The sequence below is a fragment of the Brassica rapa genome, chromosome A03, assembly GCF_000309985.2.
Source record: "Brassica rapa cultivar Chiifu-401-42 chromosome A03, CAAS_Brap_v3.01, whole genome shotgun sequence".
Lineage (NCBI taxonomy): Eukaryota > Viridiplantae > Streptophyta > Magnoliopsida > Brassicales > Brassicaceae > Brassica > Brassica rapa.
In genome coordinates this window covers 2,285,982-2,312,589 of record NC_024797.2, presented here as the reverse complement: position 1 = coordinate 2,312,589, position 26,608 = coordinate 2,285,982, and the positions used below count along the sequence as shown (strand labels likewise).

The 26,608-nt window shown below is 35.9% G+C and overlaps 7 protein-coding genes across 8 annotated transcripts; 6 read left to right on the top strand and 1 right to left on the bottom strand.

Annotated features, from left to right (window-relative positions):
* The first annotated feature begins 277 nt into the window (after positions 1–277).
* LOC103855973 lies at positions 278–2,552 on the top strand. The gene is made up of 5 exons (XM_009133030.2): positions 278–441; positions 600–701; positions 1,260–1,390; positions 1,668–1,772; positions 1,868–2,552. Exons 2-5 carry the CDS (start codon positions 639–641, stop codon positions 2,361–2,363), a joined length of 795 nt encoding a protein of 264 aa, XP_009131278.1. The 5' UTR covers positions 278–441; positions 600–638; the 3' UTR covers positions 2,364–2,552.
* A 232-nt stretch (positions 2,553–2,784) lies between these two features.
* On the top strand, positions 2,785–4,962 carry LOC103855970 (probable F-box protein At4g22060). The gene has a single exon (XM_009133024.3). It carries the CDS (start codon positions 3,753–3,755, stop codon positions 4,914–4,916), a length of 1,164 nt encoding a protein of 387 aa, XP_009131272.2. The 5' UTR covers positions 2,785–3,752; the 3' UTR covers positions 4,917–4,962.
* Positions 4,963–6,573: 1,611 nt separating this feature from the next.
* On the top strand, positions 6,574–12,069 carry LOC103855971 (procardosin-A). The gene is made up of 7 exons (XM_033286592.1): positions 6,574–6,700; positions 6,829–7,068; positions 7,205–7,689; positions 7,779–7,854; positions 11,498–11,544; positions 11,628–11,689; positions 11,790–12,069. Exons 1-7 carry the CDS (start codon positions 6,634–6,636, stop codon positions 11,881–11,883), a joined length of 1,071 nt encoding a protein of 356 aa, XP_033142483.1. The 5' UTR covers positions 6,574–6,633; the 3' UTR covers positions 11,884–12,069.
* LOC117132469 (putative nuclease HARBI1) lies at positions 7,841–11,483 on the bottom strand. The gene is made up of 2 exons (XM_033286585.1): positions 11,168–11,483; positions 7,841–10,831 (listed from the first exon to the last, which is right to left on the bottom strand). Exon 2 carries the CDS (start codon positions 9,416–9,418, stop codon positions 8,150–8,152), a length of 1,269 nt encoding a protein of 422 aa, XP_033142476.1. The 5' UTR covers positions 9,419–10,831; positions 11,168–11,483; the 3' UTR covers positions 7,841–8,149.
* A 252-nt stretch (positions 12,070–12,321) lies between the features above and the next one.
* Positions 12,322–14,990, top strand: LOC103855972 (probable F-box protein At4g22060). The gene has a single exon (XM_033286589.1). It carries the CDS (start codon positions 13,776–13,778, stop codon positions 14,931–14,933), a length of 1,158 nt encoding a protein of 385 aa, XP_033142480.1. The 5' UTR covers positions 12,322–13,775; the 3' UTR covers positions 14,934–14,990.
* Positions 14,991–16,953: 1,963 nt separating this feature from the next.
* On the top strand, positions 16,954–20,107 carry LOC108871146. The gene is made up of 5 exons (XM_033286565.1): positions 16,954–18,284; positions 18,379–18,727; positions 18,800–18,979; positions 19,063–19,162; positions 19,261–20,107. Exons 1-5 carry the CDS (start codon positions 17,015–17,017, stop codon positions 19,582–19,584), a joined length of 2,223 nt encoding a protein of 740 aa, XP_033142456.1. The 5' UTR covers positions 16,954–17,014; the 3' UTR covers positions 19,585–20,107.
* Positions 20,108–20,225: 118 nt separating this feature from the next.
* LOC117132468 lies at positions 20,226–22,840 on the top strand. 2 transcript variants are annotated; one of them, XM_033286577.1, is made up of 6 exons: positions 20,226–20,620; positions 20,669–20,996; positions 21,361–21,490; positions 21,647–21,934; positions 22,014–22,229; positions 22,346–22,840. In XM_033286577.1, exons 1-6 carry the CDS (start codon positions 20,452–20,454, stop codon positions 22,661–22,663), a joined length of 1,449 nt encoding a protein of 482 aa, XP_033142468.1. In that variant the 5' UTR covers positions 20,226–20,451; the 3' UTR covers positions 22,664–22,840. The 2 variants fall into 2 exon arrangements, with proteins under 2 accessions (XP_033142468.1, XP_033142467.1); XM_033286576.1 differs by having other exon boundaries at positions 20,226–20,996.
* The last annotated feature ends 3,768 nt before the right edge of the window (positions 22,841–26,608 follow it).

The window sequence follows — 26,608 nt, the reverse complement described above, 5'->3', positions numbered from 1 at the left end:
TTTCCTACATTTTTTCCATATAACTGTTTTTATTATCGCATGAATTTTGATTAAATGTAGAAATCTATTCTATTAAAACAAAAACATGACATATGACCTATTGATATAGCCGTAATCCAACTATTTAATGCAATTACTAAAAAAAGTTATTAATTATTTAAAGAAATATTATACAAAAAACATAAATATGATTAAAAACACGAATATAAAAATTAAATTTCTAAAAAAATATACTTGGGAATCTAGTATATAAATAAAATCATTTTTGTTGTATATAAATAAATTTAGTCCACGATTTATGGACTCTTATGTTCAACCTCATATTAAATAAATAAGTTAAAGAAAATCATTTTTTTTCTTAACACCGCTCGATATCTGGTGGAGAAGCGGTGGTCTTTATCTGCGGCGGTTCCCGTTCCTCTGCTCTTTGCTCTCCTTTAGGTCTCCAAATCATCATTCTCATATATCACTTTCCTCTCTTTCTATCTATCTCTGAGCTATTGAGACTCCTCTTCTTCGTAGTTTTTTTCGTGTGCTTGCGTAATAGATTTCAAAAGGAATCATTTTTTTCTTCTTACCACATAATCGTTCCTTCTCAGATTCTGGGGATCCAATTTTCTTTTTTTCCTTTCGCCGCCATGAGTTCCTCGATCCAGATCGTTGTTGAGACGCAAGTGGAAGCTTTGTCTCTTAAAGATCAGGTTTTGTCCTCGTTTAAACCTGATTGATTAATCTATGTCGTTTGCGTTGACTCGGTCAATCCTTAGCTATTGAATCATATGGGTGCTTCTCTGTTTTGCTGTCTGAATTGATCTGTGTATGCTCTTAAAATTGATTATAATCTCTTCACCTGCTTATTCGTTTTGTGCCTAATGTACATGGGTTAGTTTAAATTTTGGATCTTTGGTTGGATTAACTGTTTTTCCTTGCCTGACGTTGAAGCTGTGACTTGTGTCCGAATTTGGTTTTACTTGTGTCCGAACTTGGTTTCTTTTCCGTTTCTTATTACAATCTCTTTTGACCTCCTTATTCGTTTTGTGCTTAATGTACATGGGTTAGTTTAAATTTCGGATCTTTAGTTGGATCTACGGTTTTTCCTTGCCTGATGTTGAATCTGTGACTTTGAGTTTGGTTTCTTTTCCGTTTCTTATATTACAATCCTAGGCAAATCCTTTAGGATGATGTTGACTTGACTCTCTCTCGTTATTATTCGTTAACGAGGTTGATTGAAGATGTAGTTTTCTCTGTGTGTTGGTTAGGATGAAAAGAAGATTGAAATAGTGAGCAACGAGCTGAGTTTCGGGAACCATGGCGGATGCTGTGCAATATGTTTGGACACTATACCTCTCCAAGAAACTGCTATGGTCAAAGGCTGTGAACATGCTTACTGGTAAATCTCTTATTGATTCTTTTCTCAATCCAGCTTTATTATCAGCTTCGTTGATATGATTTTTTTTACTGACCTCATCTTGTCAGTATGCAAGTTTTTTTTTTGTTTTCTGTGATATTCCTAAGTCCGATTACTATACTAGGCACGTTAGAGTTTGTAGATTAACACATTCGTTTATTAGATCAAAACTAGTGAAACTCGTTTCTTTCATTTGCTTCTATGTACATTCTCCTTTCGTTTTTAAGAAAAATGATTCATTTCTTCTATTGATATATAGTGTAACGTGCATACTACGTTGGGCAAGTTACAAGGAGAAACCTACCTGCCCACAATGTAAACATCCATTTGATTTTCTCAATGTCCACCGCGCTCTTGATGGAAGGTACAAATTAATTTCAATCTCTATTTATATTTTGCACCATTTTTTAGATGTACTGTACATTGTTGTTCTTTCTAACTAGTTATGTTTCACTGCAGCGTTGAAGATTTCATGTTCGAGGAGAGCGTGTGCCTTCTCCTAAGAGCATCTTGGTTTCTTCCACTGGAAGCAGTGGAGCGGGTTTCATACAACGGCAACGACAACTACGATTTCGACATTCCACCTGAGTATATTCCACCAGAGTATGAAGAGGAAGATGATGAAGATGACCTCGACGAGTTTTATCTGCACGGTTCGAATCTTCGTTTAGGGAACAGGAGGTGGGGCGACAATGGATTCGTCAGGTCAGGCCGCCAAGAAGCAAGGCCGGCCCAGGCCCAACATAAGCACCACCGAGGTGGCCAAGCCTCTGGTTCTGAATCAGGCTCCTCTTCCTCCTCGCGTGAGGCAAAGGAGGAGAAGACTAACAACAGTGCTGCTGCAACAGGCAGGCGTGCCAAGAGGGCTATGAAGCGTGAAGCTGCAAACAAAGCTGCAGAAGTAGTTGCAGCTGCGAAGCACGAGGCTCTTTTGGTTAGGTTGGGAAGGAAGTGAGTGATTGGTTGTATCTATGTAATTAAAATCAAACCACGACCTCTAAATGCACCTAACTTCCTTACTTGAGAATCTGTACAGCAAGTTGTAGTATCTAATAATGGTCGAACGACAAAACTTGCTTTATATTTTGTCGTCGAAGATCCTTTGTTAAGAGTTTATTCGTTTAATCTTTACAAATTTCTGTCATTGCTTTTATGAGTGAGATGTAGTATTGGTTTATGATATGAAAATTGATAATATGGAATGACGATCGAATGGTAATGGTAAAATCATTGAGTAACGAATCCGAAGTAATGTAGATTTTAGCAATATTTTAATCAGTTATATATTACGTATGATGTTGATATTATTTGCAGTATTCGGCAGACTCCACATATAATCTCAAATCTGAAAAAGACAAGAGTCACACACACCTACAAGATCTTTTACAGTTGGGAAATTTGAGTTGTATACCGTCAATAAAACAAATACTCCCTCCGTTTTTTATTATAAATCGTTTTGAAACTATGCACATAGATTAAGAAAATCATTAATTTCTTATATTTTCGAAACAAAAACATCATTAATTATTTACCTAACCACAATTTAACCAATAGAAAAATAGAAGATATATTATCATTGGTCAGACAACATTAATTACTAATAAATGTTACATAAAAAACCGAAAACGACATATAATTTGGAACAAAAAAGTTTCTCTAAAACGACTTATATTAAAAAACGGAGGGAGTACTACATCTGTTTTTAATGTTACATTTTTCACACACTTTAATAAAACACATTAAATTTGCATATTTTTTTGTGTTTATCTTTGTTTCACAATTTTAAACTAATAACAATTCTGTAAGTGTAATTAAGTTTTTTGAAATTTGCAATTAGTTAATAAAATATGTTTTGAAAATGTAAAAAATGAATCTTTTTAAAACAAATTTTTTTCCTACAATATGTAATATTAAGGAACAGAGGGAGTATGTAGTTAATTAGGTTCAGATATTATCTATTTATTTAAAATCAAAATCAATGTCAAAAGTTATGAAAATATTTTTTTCCTTCTAAATTATAAACTTAATATATGCATGCATGCATCCTGATTTTTTTAATTAAATATCAAACTAGGATTTTTTTTTCTTTATTAAAATTTACAACAAATTAAAGAATTACTTACTGTCTACACATTTCTTATGGACATGCATCCAAATTATGATTTCCAAATATATTATTAAATTAAGAAAGAATATATTTTTCTTTTGAAAAATATTGATTACCGTGAGATATTACATTTTGTATAGATTGGAGTAGTACAAGCTCAAAGTAATATAAAGAGATGGAGCTCTCAAATGTAATGACCCAAAAAAAAAAGAGAGATGGAGCTTTGTAATTTCTAAAATGTCTCAAGAAGTGAGTTGTGGTGAGATGGAACCAAGCATGTGGTCCAAGCTTCCTTCAGATCTCATTCAGTTGATTTTTGAAAGTCTTGGTTTTGCAGATTTTCAAAGGGCTAAATCTGTTTGTTCATCTTGGCGCTATGCATCCAAACAATCTTCACCAAACAATCAAAACCCTTGGTTGATTCTATTTCCAGAAAAAGGTAAAGATTACTGCCTCTTGTTTGATCCCGCGGAAAAAGAAGACAAGTTATATAGAATTCAAAATCTAGGTGCCAACTTTGAAAATAGTAATTGTTTGGCTACTTATGGAAGTTGGCTCTTGATGCAAGACGATCATCAATACAATATAATATACATTTTGAATATATTCACCTGTGAGAAGATCGATCTGCCTTCCATGAAGTCTCAACTTCGCATTGAGGAGACTGAAGATGATATGTTTCTTGTAAGATTCGACAACAACAGATATGTTTTATTCTGGTTTGACGAGAAAACCAAAGATTATGTGGTTATGTGGATAATCCAACTCCGATTTTTGGTTTATTCCAGAAGAGGTGATAAATTTTGGAAACAAATTGAGATTTTTGACTGTTTTGCTGACATGGTATACAAAGATCATAAACTTTATTTGTATACTAGTTGGTCTCGTGATGTCAAAGTCTTGGATTTTTCTCAAGACATTCCGCGACAAATCTTTGAGACGCAAGTTAACTATGATGATTTGGGAAAGTGGTGTCTTAATACTCATATATGTAGGATCAAGAATGAAAATCTTGTAGTCAGAGTGACTGGTGAAGTTCTGAGGGTTAAGAGCATAGTTTCGTACAATTCTGATGTTTGGTACTTCCGCATCTACAAGTTGGATTCATCAAATAGTGAGTGGGAGAAACTTGATTCTTTGGGAGAAGAAGAAGCGATATTTTTGGATCTTGGTATCACCGTGCATGCCAACACCATCCAAGGAATCGATGGAAATTCAATATATTTCAGTGGCAATCATAATTTCTATTATGATTCTTATTTGGGTCATTTTTGGAGTGAAAAGGATATATTTATCTTCAATATTGGCACACAAGAAATTAAAAGACCACATCCAAGTATCTTTTCGTCCATTCAATTATCTAATGCTCGATGGTTTGTCCCAAATTTCAAACAAATGTGATTGGGAATCTCAACTCGATTAATGTATCTTTTTAATTATTTTGCAAGTGAGAGCGTTAAATTTATCATGTTCACCAGTGAGAAGATCGATCTGCCTACCGTTTTATCTCTATATTCAGCTCTCTCTGTTTCATTTTACTAGGAGATTAAAAATGAGTTTGGGATTACTATATGGGTTGTCGTAGTCTCAACCCTAACACATATATCATATACATCATCTTGGATTTGGTTTGTGCTATGTGCAACGCCTTCGTTATCAAATCTTTTGTTTATGGTTGGTAAATTATATTTTTTTGAATAACCAGTATATTTTTACTTTTTTGAATAACCAATAGATTTTGAATTGATGCCTTGGCTTAAACACAATACCTTCTGTCTGAACACAATTTTCAAACCGAAAACAGTTCGCTAAACCCGAAAATAGTTTCCTAAACCCGGCCTGAATGAAATATCTAATTCTCTAAATTGAGACACTAAACACGATATCCTAACCCAAAATAATACCTTCAATGGAGAATCATCTTCCTGTTGATTCACCCGTTCTCAAGCACCACATGACGCATAGATATGCAGCATTAAAAAAGAAGAGTGTGTTAAAAACTTAAAATCAATGGGGTTATTACGCTAGAATGAAGAAAAAGTGATTTTTCCAAAAAAAATAATAATAAGAAAATTGATTGTACTCAAATATGAAAATAAAAAAGATTTGCATATATCTTAAATTCAAAATGTTTGGTAACTATACTTTTCATATTTTAGGATATTTAGTCATGATTATATAAGTGATTTACAAATTTTATTAAGAATTGATTGTACTCAAATATGAAAATAGGAAAGATTTGTATATATCTTCAAATATTTGGTAACTGTACATTCCATATATTAGGATATTTGGTCATGATTATACAAGTGATTTTTCAATTTTTTTCTGTTAAGAAAATTGATCTTACTCAAATATGAAAATAGAAAAGATTTTCATATATCTTCAAAATATTAGATAACGGTACTTTCCATATTTTAGGATAACGATTATCCATAGACTACAATTTCTACTCTGTGTAGAAATAAGACAATAGGTTCTAAATCAAAATTGACTAATTTTAGAATATTGAATTGCAAGCGTTAAAAACAGTAAAAAAAAGATTGCATATTCCTACAAATTTTAGAGTTATATAATATGCATTCAAAAGAAATTTAGAAAGTTTTGAAATATATAGATTACTTATTCAAATAAAAACAGATTAGCTAACAAAACGTAGAATTCAATTTTTACAATGTCATTTTCTGTATAATATAAAATCTACTATAACAAAATTTGAAATTTTTATTTAACAAGTTTTAGTTTCCGACAAAATACTACTACAATGATGAGAATATTTTTATATTTGGGGGGGGGGGGGGGGGGGGGGGGTCTTGTAGAACTATTTTATTTCATTAGTTTTGATAAATACAAAGGACAATAAAAAAAATTGGTCAAGAAAATATTGACAGAAATAGAACAAAATGATATTATCTTATAAGTACAAACATGCTAAATTTTTGGTCAATATTTCCAAATGAAAAATGTTGCAATCTGGGTCAAATTCAACACATTCTTCAATTTGAAAAATATTTCCAAATGAAAAATATTTCATGGTCTATAAATACCGTCTTGGCTCTTGAGTTGCAGCATAGTATAATCAAATTCAAAAAAAAAAAACAGAAGAAAGAGAGAAACCATGAGTATTAGCTTAAGGTTTATAGTTGCTGGTCTTATTCTTTTCTTTGTCTCGCGATACGCTACATGTAATTTCTTTTTAAAAGTATTAGATATATATCTCCCATATATATATATATATATATATATATATATATGTATATGACTATTTCATACGTATAAATAATTCATTTTATTTTATTTTATCTTTTTATAGGTCAAGCCATGATGAGAATCCCACTCAAAACGAAAACCTTGTGGAACAAGGACGATGTGGCTTTAACAAATGATCATGACAATACTTACTTCGGGCAAATTATGGTAGGAACTCCGGGTCAGCCTTTCAACGTGTTGTTTGACACCGGGAGTTTCGACCTGTGGGTTCCTTCTTTAGAATGGCCTAAACCGGGAAGCAAAAGGTATAGATCAAGCGCATCAAAGACTTTCAAACGCGATGGTAAGCTGTATAATATTCCATAAATATGATATATGTATATAGCTATATATATATATAATTGGTGGGTTTTGTATCTGTGAATTTTAAACCTATCTGCTATATATATACATATATATATATATATATATATACACAGGGAAGAAAGCAGAAATCAGATACGGAGCAGGTTCTCTGAAGGGGTTCATGAGCAACGATGCGGTCGAGATAGGCGGGTTACGCATCAAGCAGCAAGCGTTCATTGAGGCAACTGAAGCTCCGGGTAAACGGATTTACCAAAGGCCGTGGGATGGCATATTTGGACTTTCAGGCTTATCGAAATCGACCATCACAGGAGCTCGTCCCATCTGGAGAACGATGATGGATGAAGGGGTGGTTACAAAGAAAGTGTTCTCGATATGGCTTCGACGATATAGTGATTCTGGTGAAAACGGTGGAGAAATAGTCTTTGGAGGTATAGACCAAGAGCACTTCACGGGAGCTCATACCTATGTTGATGCGGAAGGGCCGCATAACACCTTCAAGATTAACTCCTTTTTTGTGGGCAAAATTGACACGAAAGTTTGCTCCAAAGGATGCAAAGTTCTTGTGGACTCGGGGAGTACATACATTCGTGGTCCACCGGTAAGTCTTTCTGTTTTAATTAATTATCTCTCATCATTTCATTTGTTAAATTAAAATTTAACATTTTTCTCTGTAATTGTAATTCTTAGAATTTGATCGTCAAGATTAATAAGCAAATCGGAGTAGCAGCAGACTGCTCTAATTATGACAAGCTGTCTGAAGTTATAAGAGCATGAGCATTGGTGAACCCCTCTTTGGGGTTCACCAACATTTTTTATTATTTTTTCGTGGGCCCATGAACAGTTATGAACTTGGATATGCTGTTTTCTGCATTAGTGAACCCGATGAAGGAATTCATAGGAATAAAATAATAATATTAATTTTTTTTAAAAAAATTTAAAATATTCAGAAAAGATGAATAAAATATTAAAACATATTATTAAAATTATGAAAACATTTTATTCAATACATTAAAAGTACATTACATAAAAGAGAAATTTTTCTAACATACATAACTTATTTATTCATCTTCATCACCGAACTTTTGCCATATATTTTCCATCAAATCAGCTTTCAAACGAGCATGCTTCTCTGGATCTCGAACTTCTCTGCGCATGCCTAACATATCACCGACATGAATGCTTTCTCTCCTTGTCACCCTCGAAGTTCTGCTTGATTCTCCGGACTCGAACTCAGAAGTATCAATTTGAGCGTATCCGTGTCGTTCGTTCTCTACTATCATATTGTGCAATATGACACAAGTTCTCATGATCTTTCCTATCTTCTCCTTGTCCCATTGGAGAGCTGGGTTTTTAACAATTGCAAACCTCGATTGCAATACTCCAAAAGCCCGTTCGACATCTTTTCTGGCGGATTCTTGCTTTTCTGCAAATTTCTCGGCTTTAGGACCTTGAGGAAGTGGGATGGATTGGATAAATGTTGACCAGTTTGGATAAATTCCGTCAGTAAGATAGTAGGCCATACGATAAGTGTGGTTGTTGACCTTGAACTTAACTTTTGGTGCTCGACCATGTAAGATGTCATCAAAAACAGGGGACCGATCAAGAACATTGATATCGTTGAGGGTACCTGGTAAGCCGAAAAATGCGTGCCATATCCAAAGATCTTGTGATGCCACGGCTTCTAAGACAATTGTCGGCTTTCCTGAACCACGTGTGAACTGACCTTTCCAAGCCGTTGGGCAGTTTTTCCACTCCCAATGCATGCAGTCGATGCTGCCTATCATCCCCGGAAACCCCCGTACCTCTCCAACATCGAGTAAGCGTTGAAGATCCTCGGCTGTAGGTTTTCGTAGATACTCATTTCCAAACAATTCTATTATTGCATCCGTGAAATTTGCCAAACACAAACGTGATGTACTGTCACCGAGTCGGAGATATTCGTCATATGTATCTCCCGATTGACCATATGCCAGCATACGTATAGCTGCCGTACACTTTTGAAGTGCAGATAGCCCGTTCCTCCCGTGAGCATTTCGTCTTTGCTGAAAGTATGGAACTTCATTACTTATACGTTCGACAATGCGAAGGAACAATGGCTTGTTCATTCGAAAACGCCTCCTAAACATTTCCGGTGGGTATGTAGGATTTTCTTTGAAATAATCGTTCCATAGTTGATTGTGTCCTTGTTCCCGATCTCTGTCGATATAAGCACGTCTTTTTGGCTTCTTACCTTGGACCTCAACTATTGAGTCGATGTAATTATCAACTACTTCGTCGACCATTTCTTCTATAGCTTCATCAACTTCATCACTTGATGAGGATGACATTGTTGATGTTTTCTTCCTAACATGACAAAAGGGGATTTGTAATTTAATATTTTATTTTAAGAATCCTATTTTATTTTAACTAAAAATCTTTCTAATTATCATAAACCATTTTTTTTAAGAATCCAATTTTTAACTTCAATCATATTATATTTTAACTAAAATTCTTTCTAATTTTCATAAACCATTTTTTTAAAGAATCCAATTTTTTCTTCATCCATATTTTATTCTACAACCATATTTTCTTACCAATCTTGAAGGTAGTTGCTCTTGTTTGTTGTTGAAGGTAGTTGCTCTTGTATGTGTGTTTGTTGGTCACGGACTTCACTCCTTGGTTAGCCATGCGAACTGGTGATTGCTTCCATTGCCACAAGCCAGGTCATTGGCCTTTACGTTGTAGTTTGTTGTAGGTTTTTGTTGTTTGAATTTAGTTGTTGTAGTTTGTTGTATGTTGTACATCCGTGAGCAAGAGAAGAAATAGAAGATCACTTTGAAATAAACAAGACAAACAAGAGCAACACACAGAAGAGAAACAATAGCAAGAGAAGAAATAGAAGATCACTTTGATTAAAAAGCAGAGAGTAGAGACATCATTTAAATAGAGAGACATAGAGTTACAACATAGTACATCCGTGAATCAAGTTCAGTACATCCGTGAACCAAGTTCAGAGTTACAACAATAGCAAAATACATAGACATAGTACATGATTGACCTGCAGTGTAGAAAGAAACATAACCCGTGACCTGCAACAACCTAAACTTCCAACCCGTGACCTGCAACACTGTCACCTCCAACCCGTGACCTGCAGAAGAAAAGCTAACATAATCAGTAAAGCAAAGCAAGGAAATACACATCAACTACTCAAGCAAAGCAAGAAAATACACACAATAGACATCAAAGCATTTCAGAGATGAGTTTATTCTTGAGAGCCACTTCATTATCAGAAAGTGTGTCTATGTTTTTGGCTAGCAAACGATCAAGGATCTTTTGTCTGGAAATGGTATTTTTCTCAGCTAGGATGGTATGTATATGATCATAAGCTGCTTCATTTGGCTTCTTGCGTTTAGCAGCTTTGCTAGCCTTAACACCAGGAGGCCTAACCTCTTCCTCCTCACGCACCGCCTCCGCACCACCTTCCTTCCTTTTCTCCTTCGGCTGAGAGTGTGACCTCCACTTCTGATCAAACCGGAGTTCCCTCCAGCAATGTTCAAGCGCAAACTTGAGATGGTAGTCATTGAAATAGATGTCATGCGCAGTCTTCATGACATCATTTTCACTTTGCGCACCTCGTTTATGAGTCTCCCACCACACGGACACCTTTTAGGAATACCGTACTCAGAATCCGCCACGAAACTTAACATGTTGATGTGTTCATGTTGCTTCTTTGAATGTCTTCTATCTTCTTCCGGATCCATCTGTCAAATAAATCAAGATTTTGTTAAATAATTACTCGTAAACCACTATCACGATCTGCAACCATAAACCTATCACTCCATTTAACCCATAAAACGAAACCAATCACTCAATTTATAAACCCATCACTCACCCATAAAACGAAACCGTAATTGGATTTCAAATCTCTGCAAAAATAACCCAAAAACAAAAAACAATCACGATCTACAACCCTTGATCGAAACCCATATGACGATTTAGATCCCTAACTCGAAACCCCCAAAAAATTTACAAAATCGAATAATTGCTTCCCACCCCAAAATCGACCCAATAAAGCTATAAACCTACAAGGAACTCACCTACGCTGGTGGAGAGAAGAGGACGTCGTCGATTACGTCGAGAAAAACGCCGGGAATCGTCGTCGCACGATAAGTCGCCTCTCACGGTGAAACCCTAGTTTTTCAGAGAAAGGGGAAAATGAGAAGAAACAAGACGTGGCCCGACTTTCCTCCTCGTCAACGCGGAACGCTTGACCAACCAGCGTACGCCGCGTGGCAACATCCGCCCCTTACGGGTTCATGCGCAAGGCCCGTTTCATCAAACTTATCGAATTTTTCTTTTTTTTTTAAACCAACGGGCCTAAGATTTCGAGCCCACGAACCTCTCTTAAACCGCTAATGCGGATGGTCTAAGCTTCACAATAGCCGCAAAGATTTTTACCCTGACACCACGTGATGTAAGTCCCAGACAATACACATATATATTATTATTTTTTCTTTCACTATTCTCTTTACTTATTTTCTATAAAAAAAATCCTAGTACATTGAGAGAAAGAATGGAAAATGCAAGAGTGTATTCGCCGATGGTACGACTGATTTATGGTAAGTTTTTCATCTTTAATTTTGTTTAGTATATATCTTTAACTTCGTCTTTTTAAATAAAAATCTTTAAAATTATTTATGTGTGTTTTTGATTGTGTAGGCAACTTGGCACGCCATTCATTCGATCATTTCATACTGTTTGGGACTACCAGACTCCAGGAACTGTTAAAGTCGGATTCGCCAAGTCCAAATAATTTATCTTATTATCTCCTATCTTCTGGCGGTATCATGATACATACTCTATAAGTTATTAATTAAAATAAAAAGAAAAATTCGCAATATTTCTCTTGTAGTTTCTTTTCGGTTCATTAAATCAAGAGATGTATGAACTTATTATCAAGAGATGTATAACTATTACTATTTCTTTTATATTTTAAATTTATTCATTATCATAATTTATTATATTTTGATGATTTTTTATTATTATTTTGCTGTTTTTTCATATTTTATCAAATATATTTTCTTTAATATTATATTTTACATTTTTTATATTATTATATCACTTAAAATATTTTATCTAGATTGTATATATTTAAATAACATATATAAGTGATGAAGATATTCACAATCATATATAATTTTTTATTAAGTTTTTACTATTATAATTTTGTCTCTTTGCTAAAATTAATTTATATAAATTTTGGATATATTTTTGTTGGTATATATATTAATTATATTTCATAGTAACATTTTAAAATGTTTGTTTTGAACCTCTAAAATGTTAGGCGCTAACTATTTAAGACTACCAGACTCTAGGAACTGTTAATTTGGATTCGCCAAATCGACTTAATTTCTCTTATAATCTCCGCCTCGTGTTATTATGAGACATACTTTATATTTTATTAATTAAAAAGTATCAAACATGTTTTCTCTATGTAGTTCTTTTCCGATTCGTTAAATCAACATGTAAGAACTAACTATAAACTACCTACAAAAGATTAAAAATCATTTTTATTATAATATTAAAGAATAGATGTAAGAACTAATTATAAGAACATCTTTATGGAGGATATCAAAATGGGTTTCTTTCTATTAAAAAAATAAAAAATAATTAAAGTAGCTAGATGAAATAGAATGAGACAAGTTTTTTCATGAAGAAACCCAAAAACAAATCGATAGCACTTGTCTTTACATTAATATTAGTGAGATATCCATATAGATATCCACCAATGATGCTCTAATTTTTTTTAAGTTTATAATAGCAACTAGATTGGTAAAGTTCTGAAAATCAATACCTAAATCCACAAATAATAATAATTTAATATAATATATATTTATTTAAATTTATTGTGAACCACTTAAATCATGACAAATGGGGAGCTGCAAAGCATGAGGCTCTTTTAGTTAGGTTGGGAAGGAAGTGAGTGATTGGTTGTATCTATGTAACTAAAATCAAGCCACAACCTCTAAATGCACCTAACTTCCTTACTTGAGAATCTGTACAGCAAGTGGTATATCTAATAATGGTCGAACGACAAAACTTGCTTTGTCTTTGTCGTCGAAGATCCGTTGTTAAGAGTTTATTCGTTTGATCTTTACAAATTTCTTAGTCATTGATCTTATGAGTGATATGATCATGAAGAGTAACGAATCCGAAGTAATGTAGATTTTAGCAATATTTTAATCAGTTTGTAATAGTTTAACAATTTATATATATATATATATATTTGTAATTCGCTTATATATTACGTATGATGTTGATATTTTTTCCTTCTAAATTATAAACTTAATATATGCATGCATGCATCCTGATTTTCTTTCTTTTTTATCAAATATCAAACTAGGATTTTTTTTCTTTATAAAAATTACTTGTTTAAACAAATTAAAGAATTACTTACTGTCTACACATTTCTTATGGACATGCATCCAAATTATGATTTCCAAATATGTTATTAAATTAAGAAAGAATATATTTTTCTTTTGAAAAAAATTGATTACCGTGAGATATTACATTTTGTATAGATTGGAGTAGTACATGCTCAAAGTAATATAAAGAGATGGAGCTCTCAAATGTAATGACCCAAAAAAAAAAAAAAAGAAGAGAGATAGAGCTTTGTAATTTCTAAAAGTAGTGAGTTGTGGTGAGATGGAACCAAGCATGTGGTCCAAGCTTCCTTCAGATCTCATTCAGTTGATTTTTGAACGTCTTGGTTTTGCAGATTTTCAAAGGGCTAAATCTGTTTGTTTATCTTGGCGCTATGCATCCAAACAATCTTCGCCAAACAATCAAATCCCTTGGCTGATTCTATTTCCAGAAAAAGGTAAAGATTACTGCCTCTTGTTTAATCCCGAGGAAAAAGATGAGAAGTTATACAGAATTCAAAATATAGGTGTCAACTTTGCAAATAGTAATTGTTTGGCTACTTATGGAAGTTGGCTCTTGATGCAAGACGATCATCAATACAATATAATATACATTTTGAATATATTCACCTGTGAGAAGATCGATCTGCCTTCCATGAAGTCTCAACTTAGCATTGTGGAGACTGAAGATGATATGTTTCTTGTACAATTACATGACAACAGAGATGTTTTATTCTGGTTCGACGAAAAAACCAAAGATTATGTTGTTATATGGATACTCCAAGCCCGTTTTTTGGTTTATTCCAGAAAAGGTGATAAATATTGGAAACGAATTGAGCTTTTCAACTTTAATTTTGACATGGTATACAAAGATCATAGACTTTACTTGTATACTAGCTCTCGTGATGTCAAAGTCTTGGATTTTTCTCAAGGTATCCCGCGACAAGTATTTGAGACGCAAGTTAACTATGATTATTCGAGAAAGCCAGAGGATGTTTTCTACTATGATGCTCCTCTTCATGTATGTAGGAAGATCAAGACTGAAAATCTTGTAGTCAGAGTGACTGGTGAAGTTCTGAGGGTTAAGAGCATAGTTTTGTGCAATTCCGACGTTTGGTACTTCCGCATCTACAAGATGAATTCATCAAATAGCGAGTGGGAGAAACTTGATTCTTTGGGAGACGAAGAAGCAATATTTTTGGATCTTGGTATCACCGTTACGCTTGCCAACACTATCAAAGGAGTCAACGGAAACTCAATATATTTCAGCGGCAATCATAATAACTATTGTGATTCTGATTTGGGTCATTTTTGGAGTAAAAACGATATACTTATCTTCAATCTTGGCACTCAAGAAATTGAAAGACCACACCCAAGTATCTTTTCGTCAATTCAATTATCTAATGCTCGATGGTTTGTCCCAAATTTCAAACAAATGTGATTGGTCTCAACTCTATTAATGTGCCTTTTCAATTCTCTTCCAAGTGAGAGCGTTACATTTACCATGTTCACCTGTGAGAAGATCGATCTGCCTTCCGGTTTATCTCTATATTCAGCTCTCTCTCTGTTTCGTTTTTCTAGGAGATTAAAAATGAGTTTTGGATTACTCTATGGGTTGTTGTAGTCTCAACTCTAACATATTTATCTTCCTGCTATAATTTTCTCATATACATCATCTTGGATTTGGTTTGTACTATATATGCAACGTCTTCGTTGTCAAATCTTTAGTTTATGGTTGGTAAATTTCAATTGTGAGTTTATTTAGTTGGTTTATGTGTTGAATGTGTTGTGAGTAAACGCCATCAGCATTTTGGCGACGAAATTTATGTGCTTTGAGATAAACGAGCTTTCTTAGTTGAGACCTGTGACGAATGCATGCTCTGTTTAAGGACATGGTCTTCAAAAATATCTTTTTTTCTCAAGTATGTTTTGATGTCCTGAACACAACACCCTCCTGTTGGAACACAATTTTTCAAACCGAAAACATTACACCCTAACCCAAAACAATACCCACAACCGAGAAATCCCCATCATGTAGCTTCATCCAGTTCCCATGCACCACATGACGTATAGATATATGTATAGATATGCATAACAGAGAAGAAGATGGTGTTAAAAACTTAAAATCATCGGGATTCTTACGCTAGAACGAAGAAGAACTGGTATTTCAAACCAACACTTATGGTTTGGTGGTGATTAATTTGAGGTCAAAGTCCAATGCGGTGAAACCATCAGGGCACTACAAGAAAACAGGGATTTCCCTACTGAATTTAGTGACTACAGCTGCGGTCGCTAAATATACCGACCGAATACCTACTATTTAGCTACTGATTTGCGACCAACCACAATCAGTTACTAGTTAGTCGCGAATTTACGACTACAAGACATAGTCCCTATTCAGTCGGTAATTTGCGACTATTTAGCTACTTATACTAGGTCGCTATATTTTTGTCGGCCATCAGTCGCAAAATACCGTTACAAAACACGTGGAAATCATTATTGAGTTTAGTACACCGGATTTCGCAAAAGCAGTAGCAAAAGAGTAGCAAAACAGTAGCCAAACAGTCGCTAAATATTCTATATATAGATGAAAACCGACACATTTCTTATTTCATCACCCGTGTAAGAATCATATCTTTAAAGAATTTCAAGAAAAAAAAATCGTTAACAACAATGACGAGCAATTATAACAACTATATTAATTTTCGTGCTTGGATGTACAAGAGAATTGATGAAGAAACGGGGAATTTCTCGAGAGAGTTTGTCGCGGGGGTAGAAGAATTCATGACGTTTGCAAATAGTCAGGAATTAACGCAGAGCAATGGTGGTAAGTTCTTTTGCCCTTGTAGTATTTGCAGAAACGAAAAATTTCTCTCGGGGCAAAAAATCTTGAAACATATATATAGTAGAGGATTTATGGAAGATTATTATGTTTGGTACAACCATGGAGAAGAAATCGACATGGGATTAGGAACGAGTTATGTTGATCCGACACATTTAAGTGGTAGTGAAGAAGTTGGTAATTTAGTAGAAGATAGATATGTGGAAATGGTGAATGATGCATTTCGTGATAATTTGAATTATGATAATTATCAACAGGATGATAGTTATCAAAATGTTGTAGATCCGGTTTCCAACCATTCAAAAAAATTCTACGATTTGTTAGAAGGAGCAAAAAATCCTTTGTATGATGGTTGTCACGAAGGGCACTCGCAGTTATCCTTAGCTGCTCGAGTTTTGCAAAATAAGACATATTATAATATGAGTGAAAAATGTGTGGATTCGGTATGCCAAATGTTATCAGACTATTTACCACCTGGAAACCAATCAACTGCTTCACATTACGAGACAGAAAGGTTGATGCGCAATTTGGGCCTCCCCTACCATACAATTGATGTTTGTGTTAACAATTGTATGATCTTCTGGAAATAAGATGAAAGATGGGATAAATGTCAATTTTGTGATGCACCAAGATGGAAGCCTAAAAATGAACGGCGTAGGACAAAAGTACCATATAGTCGTATGTGGTATCTACCTATTGCTGACAGATTGAAGAGAATGTACCAGAGCAAGAAGACTGCATCAGCAATGAGATGGCATGCAGAGCACCAAGCAAAAGAGGGTGAAATGTGTCATCCGTCAGATGCGGCGGAGTGGAAATACTTTCAAGATCAACATCCCCGTTTTGCAGAAGAACCTCGCAATGTTTATCTTGGCTTATGTACGGATGGCTTCAATCCATTTGGAATGTCTAATAATCATTCGTTGTGGCCAGTGATCTTGACTCCATATAATCTACCCCCTGGTATGTGCATGAAGACAGAGTACTTGTTTCTCACAATTTTGAATTCTGGACCGAATCACCCGCGAGCTAGTCTAGATATCTTCCTCAAACCTTTGATTGAGGAGTTGAAAGAGTTATGGTCTACTGGAGTTGAAGCATATGATGTCTCCTTGAATCAAAATTTCAATCTTAAAGCAGTGCTTCTTTGGACGATAAGCGACTTTCCGGCATATGGCATGCTATCAGGATGGACGACCCATGGGAAGTTGTCTTGTCCAATTTGCATGGAAGATTGTAAGGCTTTTTATCTGACTAATGGAAGGAAGACCTGTTGGTTTGATTGTCATCGAAGATTTCTTCCTCGTAACCATCCACTGAGAAAGAATAAAAAGGACTTCTTGAAGGGAAAACACGCTTTGAATGATTTTCCACCTGAATCTTTGACTGGTGAGCAAGTTTATTCGGAGCTGTTAAATGGTGTCAATCCACCAAAAACATCTAAGTGTGGTGGAAATGGTCATGACAAGAAGAAACCTGGATATGGAAAACGCCATAATTGGCACAAGGAAAGCATATTCTGGGAGCTGCCATACTGGAGGGACCTCATTCTTCGACATAATCTTGATGTGATGCATATAGAAAAGAATTTTTTTGACAACATCATGAATACTCTTATGAATGTGAAGGGTAAGTCGAAAGACACAATCAAGTCAAGATTGGATATAGCACTTTTCTGTGATAGGGAACATTTACATGTTGATAGCAATGGGCAAGCTCCTTTCCCTCCCTACACATTGGACAAGAACGCAAGAACAAGTTTATTGGAATGTGTGAAACATTCGGTTAAATTCCCAGATGGTTATGCTTCAGACCTAGCTAGGTGTGTTGATCTTGAGAATGGCAAGTTTTCAGGCATGAAGAGTCATGACTGCCATGTTTTTATGGAGAGGCTACTTCCATTTATACTTGCAGAACTCCTAGACCAAAACGTCCATCTTGCGTTATCAGGTAGTAATTTTTTGTTTTTTGAAATTTTGATATATATATGTGTGTTGATAATTAGTGTTGTACTCACAATGTGCAATTTGAATATATATTGTAGGTGTTGGTATATTTTTCCGTGACCTTTGCTCGAGGACTTTGCAGAAAAGTCGGGTCAAACAACTTAAACAAAACATAGTTTCGATAATCTGCAATTTGGAAAAGATCTTTCCACCATCATTTTTTGACGTGATGCAGCACTTGCCTATACATCTCCCATACGAAGCTGAACTAGGAGGCCCCGTGCAATATAGGTGGATGTATCTTTTTGAAAGGAATTTCAAAAAGTTGAAAGCAAATGCAAAGAACAAAAGATATGCGGCAGGATCGATAGTTGAAGCATATATCAACCAGGAGATCGCTTTTTTCTCGGAGCACTACTTTGCTGACAATATACAAACGAAATCAAGGTAAATACATAGATATGATTCATATGTTCACTTTTTCAGATATAAAATGTTATATTTTCATCATTTGGGCAGGTTCACGAGATTTGATGAAGGTGAAGTCCCCGTATATCATGTCGAAGGAGTACCTGATATATTTACTCACGTAGGTCGTCCAAGTGGAGAAATGCAAGAAATATGGCTATCCGAAAAAGATTATCAATGCGCACATTCATATGTTTTGCGAAATTGTGAATATTTTCAGCCATTTGAGAGGTATATAATTTGACAATTGTTAACCTTATGTTTTTTTTATATATGCTACTTTGATTTCTCATATTTGTGTTGGTCTAATATAGGATGTTCGAAGATTATATCAGTGCAAAATATCCGGACATTTCCGAAGAAGAACTCTCCACGAAGAGAGCAGATGAATATCATATATGGGTGAAAGATTATGTATGTCTTAGTAATTATACATGTATTAAGTGTTTTTCGTTCTTTATATTGATATATATATATATATATATATATATATATGAAATTTATTGATACAGGTTAGCTACTGGAGCAACACACATCCTTTTCCTCTCTGGGTTAAAGATATGGCGAATGGACCCATGAATAAAGCTAAAGCATGGCCTATCTATTTCACAAGAGGTTTTTTGTTTCATACACAGAAGCATGGTGAGGGACGAAAGACTTGTAACTATGGAGTATGTGTTAAAGGAGAGAGTTATACAAATATAACTGATGAAGCACATTACTACGGGATCTTAACTGATATCATAGAAATCAAGTATGAGGGGGCGGTCGATTTGAGAATCACACTTTTTAAGTGTAAGTGGTATGATCCTGTTCTTGGTAGAGGCACTCGGTGAAGCAATGGTGGTATCGTTGATGTTCTTTCATCAAGGAAATACTACAAATATGACCCATTTATTCTAGGTACATACACACACATATATATATATATATATATATATATATTTTTTTTGACATCAGGTACGTATAATATGTATATATTGATATTTGATATTACACAGCTTCACAAGCAGAACAAGTTTGTTATATCCCGTATCCATATGTAAGGAAACCAAAGCAATTGTGGCTTAATGTTCTTAAAGTGAATCCGAGGAGATTAATCGTTGCTGGAGAATATGAAGACGTAGCCTCGATTACGTTACAACAAGAAAACGATGATGCTGTTTTGATGACTACAGTTGAAGACCTACAATTTGAGCATTTGGTACATGCTCGAAAAGAACCAATAAATCTCGATTTCGAAGTGGGAGATGGAGAACCAAATGACGAATTCCGATGTAATTTATCGTCTTCTGATGATGATGTTTAAGTTATTTGAGGCAATATGTAATGATATATATTATTGAAACATTAACTTTATGGTGTGTTTTTTTATAAAAAAAATTGTATTTAGCTAAGTAATCCCACCTAAACCATAAGTAACCCGCCTATAAACCCTAAATTTACTAAACCCAAAAATTTGATAATTAGAATCCCTCCTAAACCCAAAAATTTAACTAATCCCGCCTATAAACCCAAAATTCAGTAAACCCGCCTAAAACCAATTATTTTTGGCCCTTTTAATTAGATTTTTTTACTACTCATCGGCAACCCTAATCACTCTCTAACTCTCTCTCGATCTCACACCGCCTCCTCTCTAACTTGCGATTTCACTCTCGATCTCGACCTCTCACTCCGGCGATTTCACCGAAGCTACTCCGGCGATGGGTGGAAAGAGGAAGCGCAAACTCGTGGCACCGGGTTCGTCGATTAATAAAACACCAAGACCATTACCGACTCGGTATGACTTCGTCTCTAAGGCGACGACGTCGAATCTTCCACCGGTGGTTCTCCCTAACAACAATCCGGCGCCGTCGGTAAGGGATTATCCACCTCCGAGGCAACTCTTTCCGTCCTCCACGTTCCCACCTTCTGGATCTGCTCCGGTTCCTCAAACTCAGCCTCCAACTCGAGTACCTCAGTCTTCTGGCGGTGAAGGTACTTCATATCCTCAACCTGGGCGGAGACAATCTCAATCTCCTCCACTTGAAGAATCTCCATCTTCTCCACTTCATGGAGCTCCATCGCCTCACAGTTCTCAAGCACAAAACTCTCATGGAGACCCAGAAGATTTTGCTGAGTTCGAAGCTCCAGTTGAACCTGATCTCTCGGAGGACGTGATGGATGTATTAAACCGTATGCTAGCCCAACCAGGCCGAGAGGAGTTGACAACGGTCCTGTCTCCCAAACTCGAGCCTGGTACAACATGGTATGGTTGCTCTACTTTGTGTCTGTTGTGTGAGGTTTCAGTTTGTCTCCATGAGAGTTTTAGTGTGCTTAAGTTTGAGTTCGAGTTTTAGCTGTTTGAGTTTGAGTCTAGTAAACAATTTTGAGTCGCGAAGTTGAGCTAATTATATGTTTAAGCTTATGTCCGAGTTTTGGCTTTTCGTTTCAAAACCTTAGTTTTTTTTTTTTTTTTGGTTCTGTTGTGAAGATTTTAATTATGTTTCGCTTTTGTTTGCGTTTCTCTTCTTTCTGTCTGTGTGTGAGTATTATACTAGTGTCTTCTCTCTCCTTGTTTGAGTTTGAGTTTGCTGATTGAGAGTCTCTGTTTTTTTCCTCTTGTGTTGTAGGTTTGGTTATGACAAGTCCAGCTTGACCCGTAGGATAACAAAGATTATGAAAAAGAAGTTTAATAAGCCTTTCTATAGCTGGACCTGTGTGCCTAGAGACAGACAAGAAGGATACTTCGTTGAATTTGCGGTAACCTTCTCTATCTTTTACATTCAGTTTATAGTTCTTTCTGTTGTGACAAGTAAAGTATGCAATGAAACTAGTTGGAACAAAGAACACTGAAACATATGTAAAGTTGCTAGCAACCATGCACGATAAGCTTATATTTTCTCTGTTGTTTTGTAGAAAAAACACACATGGAATCCCATGTTGACCGGTCTTGTTCAAGAACACTTTGAATTCATTTGTCAGCTTCGAATGAAAGGTATGGTCAGTGATGTAAGGACCTCTCGCGACCAACCGAATTGGATAGGAGATACACTCTGGAAACAAATGACTGCTTATTGGGACACTGAGGCAGCAGTGGCAAAGAGCCGCAAGGCATCAGCAGCTCGTTTGTCTGAACGTAATGGTCTTGGTATTCACAAGCATAACTCAGGACAGAAGTCCTATATGCAACTCGAACAGGAGTTGGTGAGTATCATTTTCTTTGTCTCGTTTTCTTTAACACTTGTCTCTTTTTCATGTGTGTCTTTCTTCCATTTCATTTCAGATAGAGGAGTTGGGAAGACCTGTGAGTTTTGGTGAAGTATTCATCAAGGCTCATACAAGAAAAGATGGAACCTATGTTGATTTCAAAGCAGAAAAAGTTGCTGAGGCTTACAAAAAGAAAAAGGAAGAGAAGTTGGCTGACCTTAGGAAGGATAACACTGAAATCTCAGAGGGGCTTTTGCTAGCAATAGAAGAGGACAACGAGCTGTTTATTCAGGTCTTGTATTTTTTTTTTAATATTTTACACATAAGTTTTTGCATTAAGAGTTTGGTGTTGTTTTCCAGCTTGGAAATTGATTGATAATGACTTACTCATTGTTTTCTTTGTTGTAGTCAACTTTCTGCAATGACAGAGGAGACCTTTTTGGTATTGGAAGCCTGAAGAAGAAGCTTAAGAGAAAACGAAATGACCCGAGCAGCTCCTATTCTTTCATGCACATGCAACAAAAGCTTGAAGAAGCTGAACTCAAGATAAAAGAACAAGAAGCCCGTATTGCCAAGGCTGAGGCAGACCGTGCTCTGGAACAAGCTATTAACCAGGCTAAGATGGCTGAGTTCTCCATTTTGCACAAGTACATGCGTTTAACTGACCAAAAATACCTTGATTTCATTGCCTCTGAAGCATCATCTCCAGCTCCTCCTGATCAGTGAAAGCTCTGTGTTCTTAGGTTATCATATTTAACTATCTTTTGGTGTTTGGTATTTTGAACATATAACAACTCTGATAACTTTTTGGTATGTATCCTTTGGTATTTTGGTGTTTGATTCGGGATGTATCTTTTTGGTATTTAGGATTCTAAAAACTTTAATCTACTTTCAGTTTCTTCATTTAGCATCTGTCAAATAATTAATCCCACAAATAAAAATCAAAAGTGAACCAAAATAAATAAATACCAAATCCCAAATCAATGTTTGTATCGCTAAAAAAAAAGTAGCTTTGTAGTCACTTAACAGTCGCTAAATACGTTGATAATCAGTCGTTCCCCGTGGCTACCTCGGTCAGTAATCAGTCACTAGTCAGTCGCTATATTTCCCGACAGTTTAGCAACTGTTATATTCGTCACTAAATACGTCACAAAAGCAGTCGCAAAATCAGTCGTAGTTTAGCGACTACGTTACGACTGCAGCTAGTCAGTGGCTAAATACCGACCGATTAACGACTGATTTATTTAGCGACGCACACTATAACGACAGGCGTAATTAGTCGTAAATCAGTCGCTAATCTTGATTTAGCTACCGATTAGCTACTATTCTTCCAGTAGGTAAAAACCTGTTTTCTTGTAGTGGGGTTCTAGTCACAGCTACTATGAAATTAACATGTCAGCATTACCAAAGACATAGGATATGTGGGCGGAAAACATAAGCTACTAACATGTGGTTAGTCTTGACCCACTTTTATGAAGACCAGGATATCATGTATAATTCAAAAAAACAAATAGAATCGATATTTCAAAAAAAAAATGTTAAGAAAATCGATTGAAAATATGGAATATAAAAGATTTGCATATATCTTAAAAGTGTTTGGTAACTATAATTTCCATATTTTATGATATTTGGTCATGGTGGGTTTTTAATTTTTTTGTTAAGAAAAAATGATTGTACTCAAATATGGAAATAGAAAAGATTTGCATATATCTTCAAAATATTTGGTAACTGTACTTCCCATATTTTAAGATATTTGGAATATATAGATTACTTATCCTAATATAAATATATTATCTAACAAAGTGTGGATATTCATTTTGTTCTGTGTCATTTTTCGTAGAATATAAAATCTATTATCCGTAGAACAAAATTTTAAATTTTTATTGAACAAGTTTTAGTTTTCGACAAAATAGTACTACATTGACATGAGTTTTTTTTTTTGAATTGTTCCTATTTTTCGTAATTTTTGGTTTTGTAAAACTATTTGTTTCATTAACTTTGATAAGAGAAAGAACAAAAAGACAAAATTGGTCAAATAAATAAAGACAAAAATAGGATAAAATAATATTATTCTATAAGTACAAACATGCTAAATTTTTGGTCTACATTTCCAAATGAAAAAATATACTAACTAAGTGTTCAACTATCCTCTCTCCCCTCTCGGTTTCTGTTTCTATAAATACGGTCTTAACTCTTGAGTTGCAGCATAGCATAATTAAATTTTGAAAAGAAAAAAAAACAGAAGAAAGAGAGAAACCATGACTATTAGCTTAAGGTTTATTATAGCTGCTGGTCTTATTCTTTTCCTTTCTCGATATGCTACAGGTAATTTTTCTTTAAAAAATATTTGATATATATATGTGTGTGTATATGATATTTCACATGTATAAATAATTCATTTATTTTGCCAGGTGAAGCCATGATGAGAATCCCACTCAAAAGTACGAAAACTTTGTGGAACAAGGACGATGTAACTTTAACAAATGTTAATGACAATACTTACTTCGGGCAAATTATGGTAGGAACTCCGGGTCAGCCTTTCAACGTGTTGTTTGACACCGGGAGTTTCGACCTGTGGGTTCCTTCTTTAAAATGGCCTAAACCGGGAAGCAAAAGGTATAGATCAAGCGCATCAAAAACTTATAAACCCGATGGTAAGCTGTGTAACGGCCTTGGCCCGATGAACCTTATCAAATACTTTAACTCAAACCTTTTCGTTCAAAAAGCTCTTATTAAAACTCAAACTGTCTTACATAAAACCGAACTCAACTAAAAACTGAATGTCGAATAAAACTTAAGAAGAAATGGCTGAAAGAAAAGAATCCAAAATGAAAGACTCGAGAAAACACTTGCACCATACGGACATCTACTCCCGCTCCCTCTCGGCCATACCTGTAAAAAGAGGGGTGAGTACACAATACTCAGTGAGGGCAGGTTCTAGGAACCCACGAACTCAGCTCAGGAAGAGCAAACAATCACAAGTCATGAGCTAATAAGATCTATTACACAGAATCCCATACTACCCGACATGAACTAAAGACCCTACAATGCATATCCTTTTCATCTTTTCCTCTTTTCCTCTTTTCCTCTTTTCCTCAGTGGGTAGCCCCCCACTAGGCTTCTACCCCATATTCATGTGGATTCGCCACATCTCCTATGGGTGCTTCCATATTCATGTGGATTCGCCACATCTCCTATGGATACCTAGCGTGGACTACTTACCCCACCTACAAACCTTAGACTCTCTATATGATCCCTTATTCGTACTTATTCTTACATCTTTCACTTATCATTCACAACACGTCTCATCATCTTATCATCATTTCTTGACCACCCTACATGCCTATGTTCTTATCACTTCAACATGTACTACCGTCTAAACAAGATCAATCACATAACATATCACACATACACACAAGATCTAGATCTGATTAACAAAGGACTAAGTCCCATTGATTACTCAACATGAGACAAGTTCACAGCAAGTCCTCACCTTAGCTTTTTGCAGAAGTAGGTCTAGATCTAGGTTTGGGAAACAGTCACTTCTCGAGATCTGGTTAGAGAATTGGATTCACACAAGAGAGAGATGGGTTTAGGATCTGTCATTTCCAATGACTTAGAACTAGAGATCTTAGGTTTACCTTTAGGGTTCAGATCTCAGTTGCTTGCACGAAACTGAATCAAGGAGGCGACGGCTAGGGGCTCGGTCGCGGCGGCTAGGGCTTCGCGGGCGGCTGGCGGCTGGCTTCGCCGGAGGTGGAGCGGCGGCGGCTTGAGGCGGAGGCGGCGGCGGGGTTCTGCTCGGGCAGGGCTTCGCTTGCTGTCTCTCTTGTGGCTGAACCCTAGGGGAACTTCTCCTTTTATAAGCAATGGGAGGGGTTATGTCTAGGGTTTCTTCTTCTTGGGCCTCCTGCACTTGAGTTCCCTTTTGGGCCGGGCCCGGGATGTTACAATTCTCCCCCACTAGAAAAGGATTCGTCCCCGAATTCTGGACCTCCTCCTGGTCCCGCTCCGCGTTTCCAAGGATCTCGGGGTAGTTAGCCCTCAAGTGCGACTCATGTTCCCACACATCCTCGTGGATTCCATCCCTCTCCCATCGTACAAGAACCATCTTTTCCTTTCGTCCCCGGTTATTTACTTCCTTTTCCTCCATAATCTTTATGGGTTTGCTAACCAAGGTCAAGTTACGTTGCGCATCCTTAGGCGGGTGCGGCAAGATCAGCTCAGGCTCTCTTATGACCTTCCGTAGCACGGAGATGTGAAACACGTCATGGAAATCTGATAGTTCCGGCGGTAGTACCAGACGATACGCGACTGCACCGATTCTCTCCTTTATCACGTATGGACCCATGTACCTGGGTCTCAGCTTTTTCAACTTTCGGTTTGGGTCATTCCCTCGAAAAGTTCTCATTTTCAAGTACACCTCATCCCCTACCGCAAACTCTAGTCTCTTCCGGTGTTTGTCGGCGTAACTCTTCTGGCGGTCGTGAGCCGTTTTCAATCTGTCTCTGAGGAGTTCTACTTGCTTGATCGTTTCTCCAACTAGTTCGGGGGTCATATCTCGTTTCTCCCCCACTTCGGTCCAACATAAGGGGGTCCTACAGGGTCGCCCATACAATGCTTCGTACGGGGACATTTCGATGCTCGCATGGTAGCTGTTGTTATAAGAGA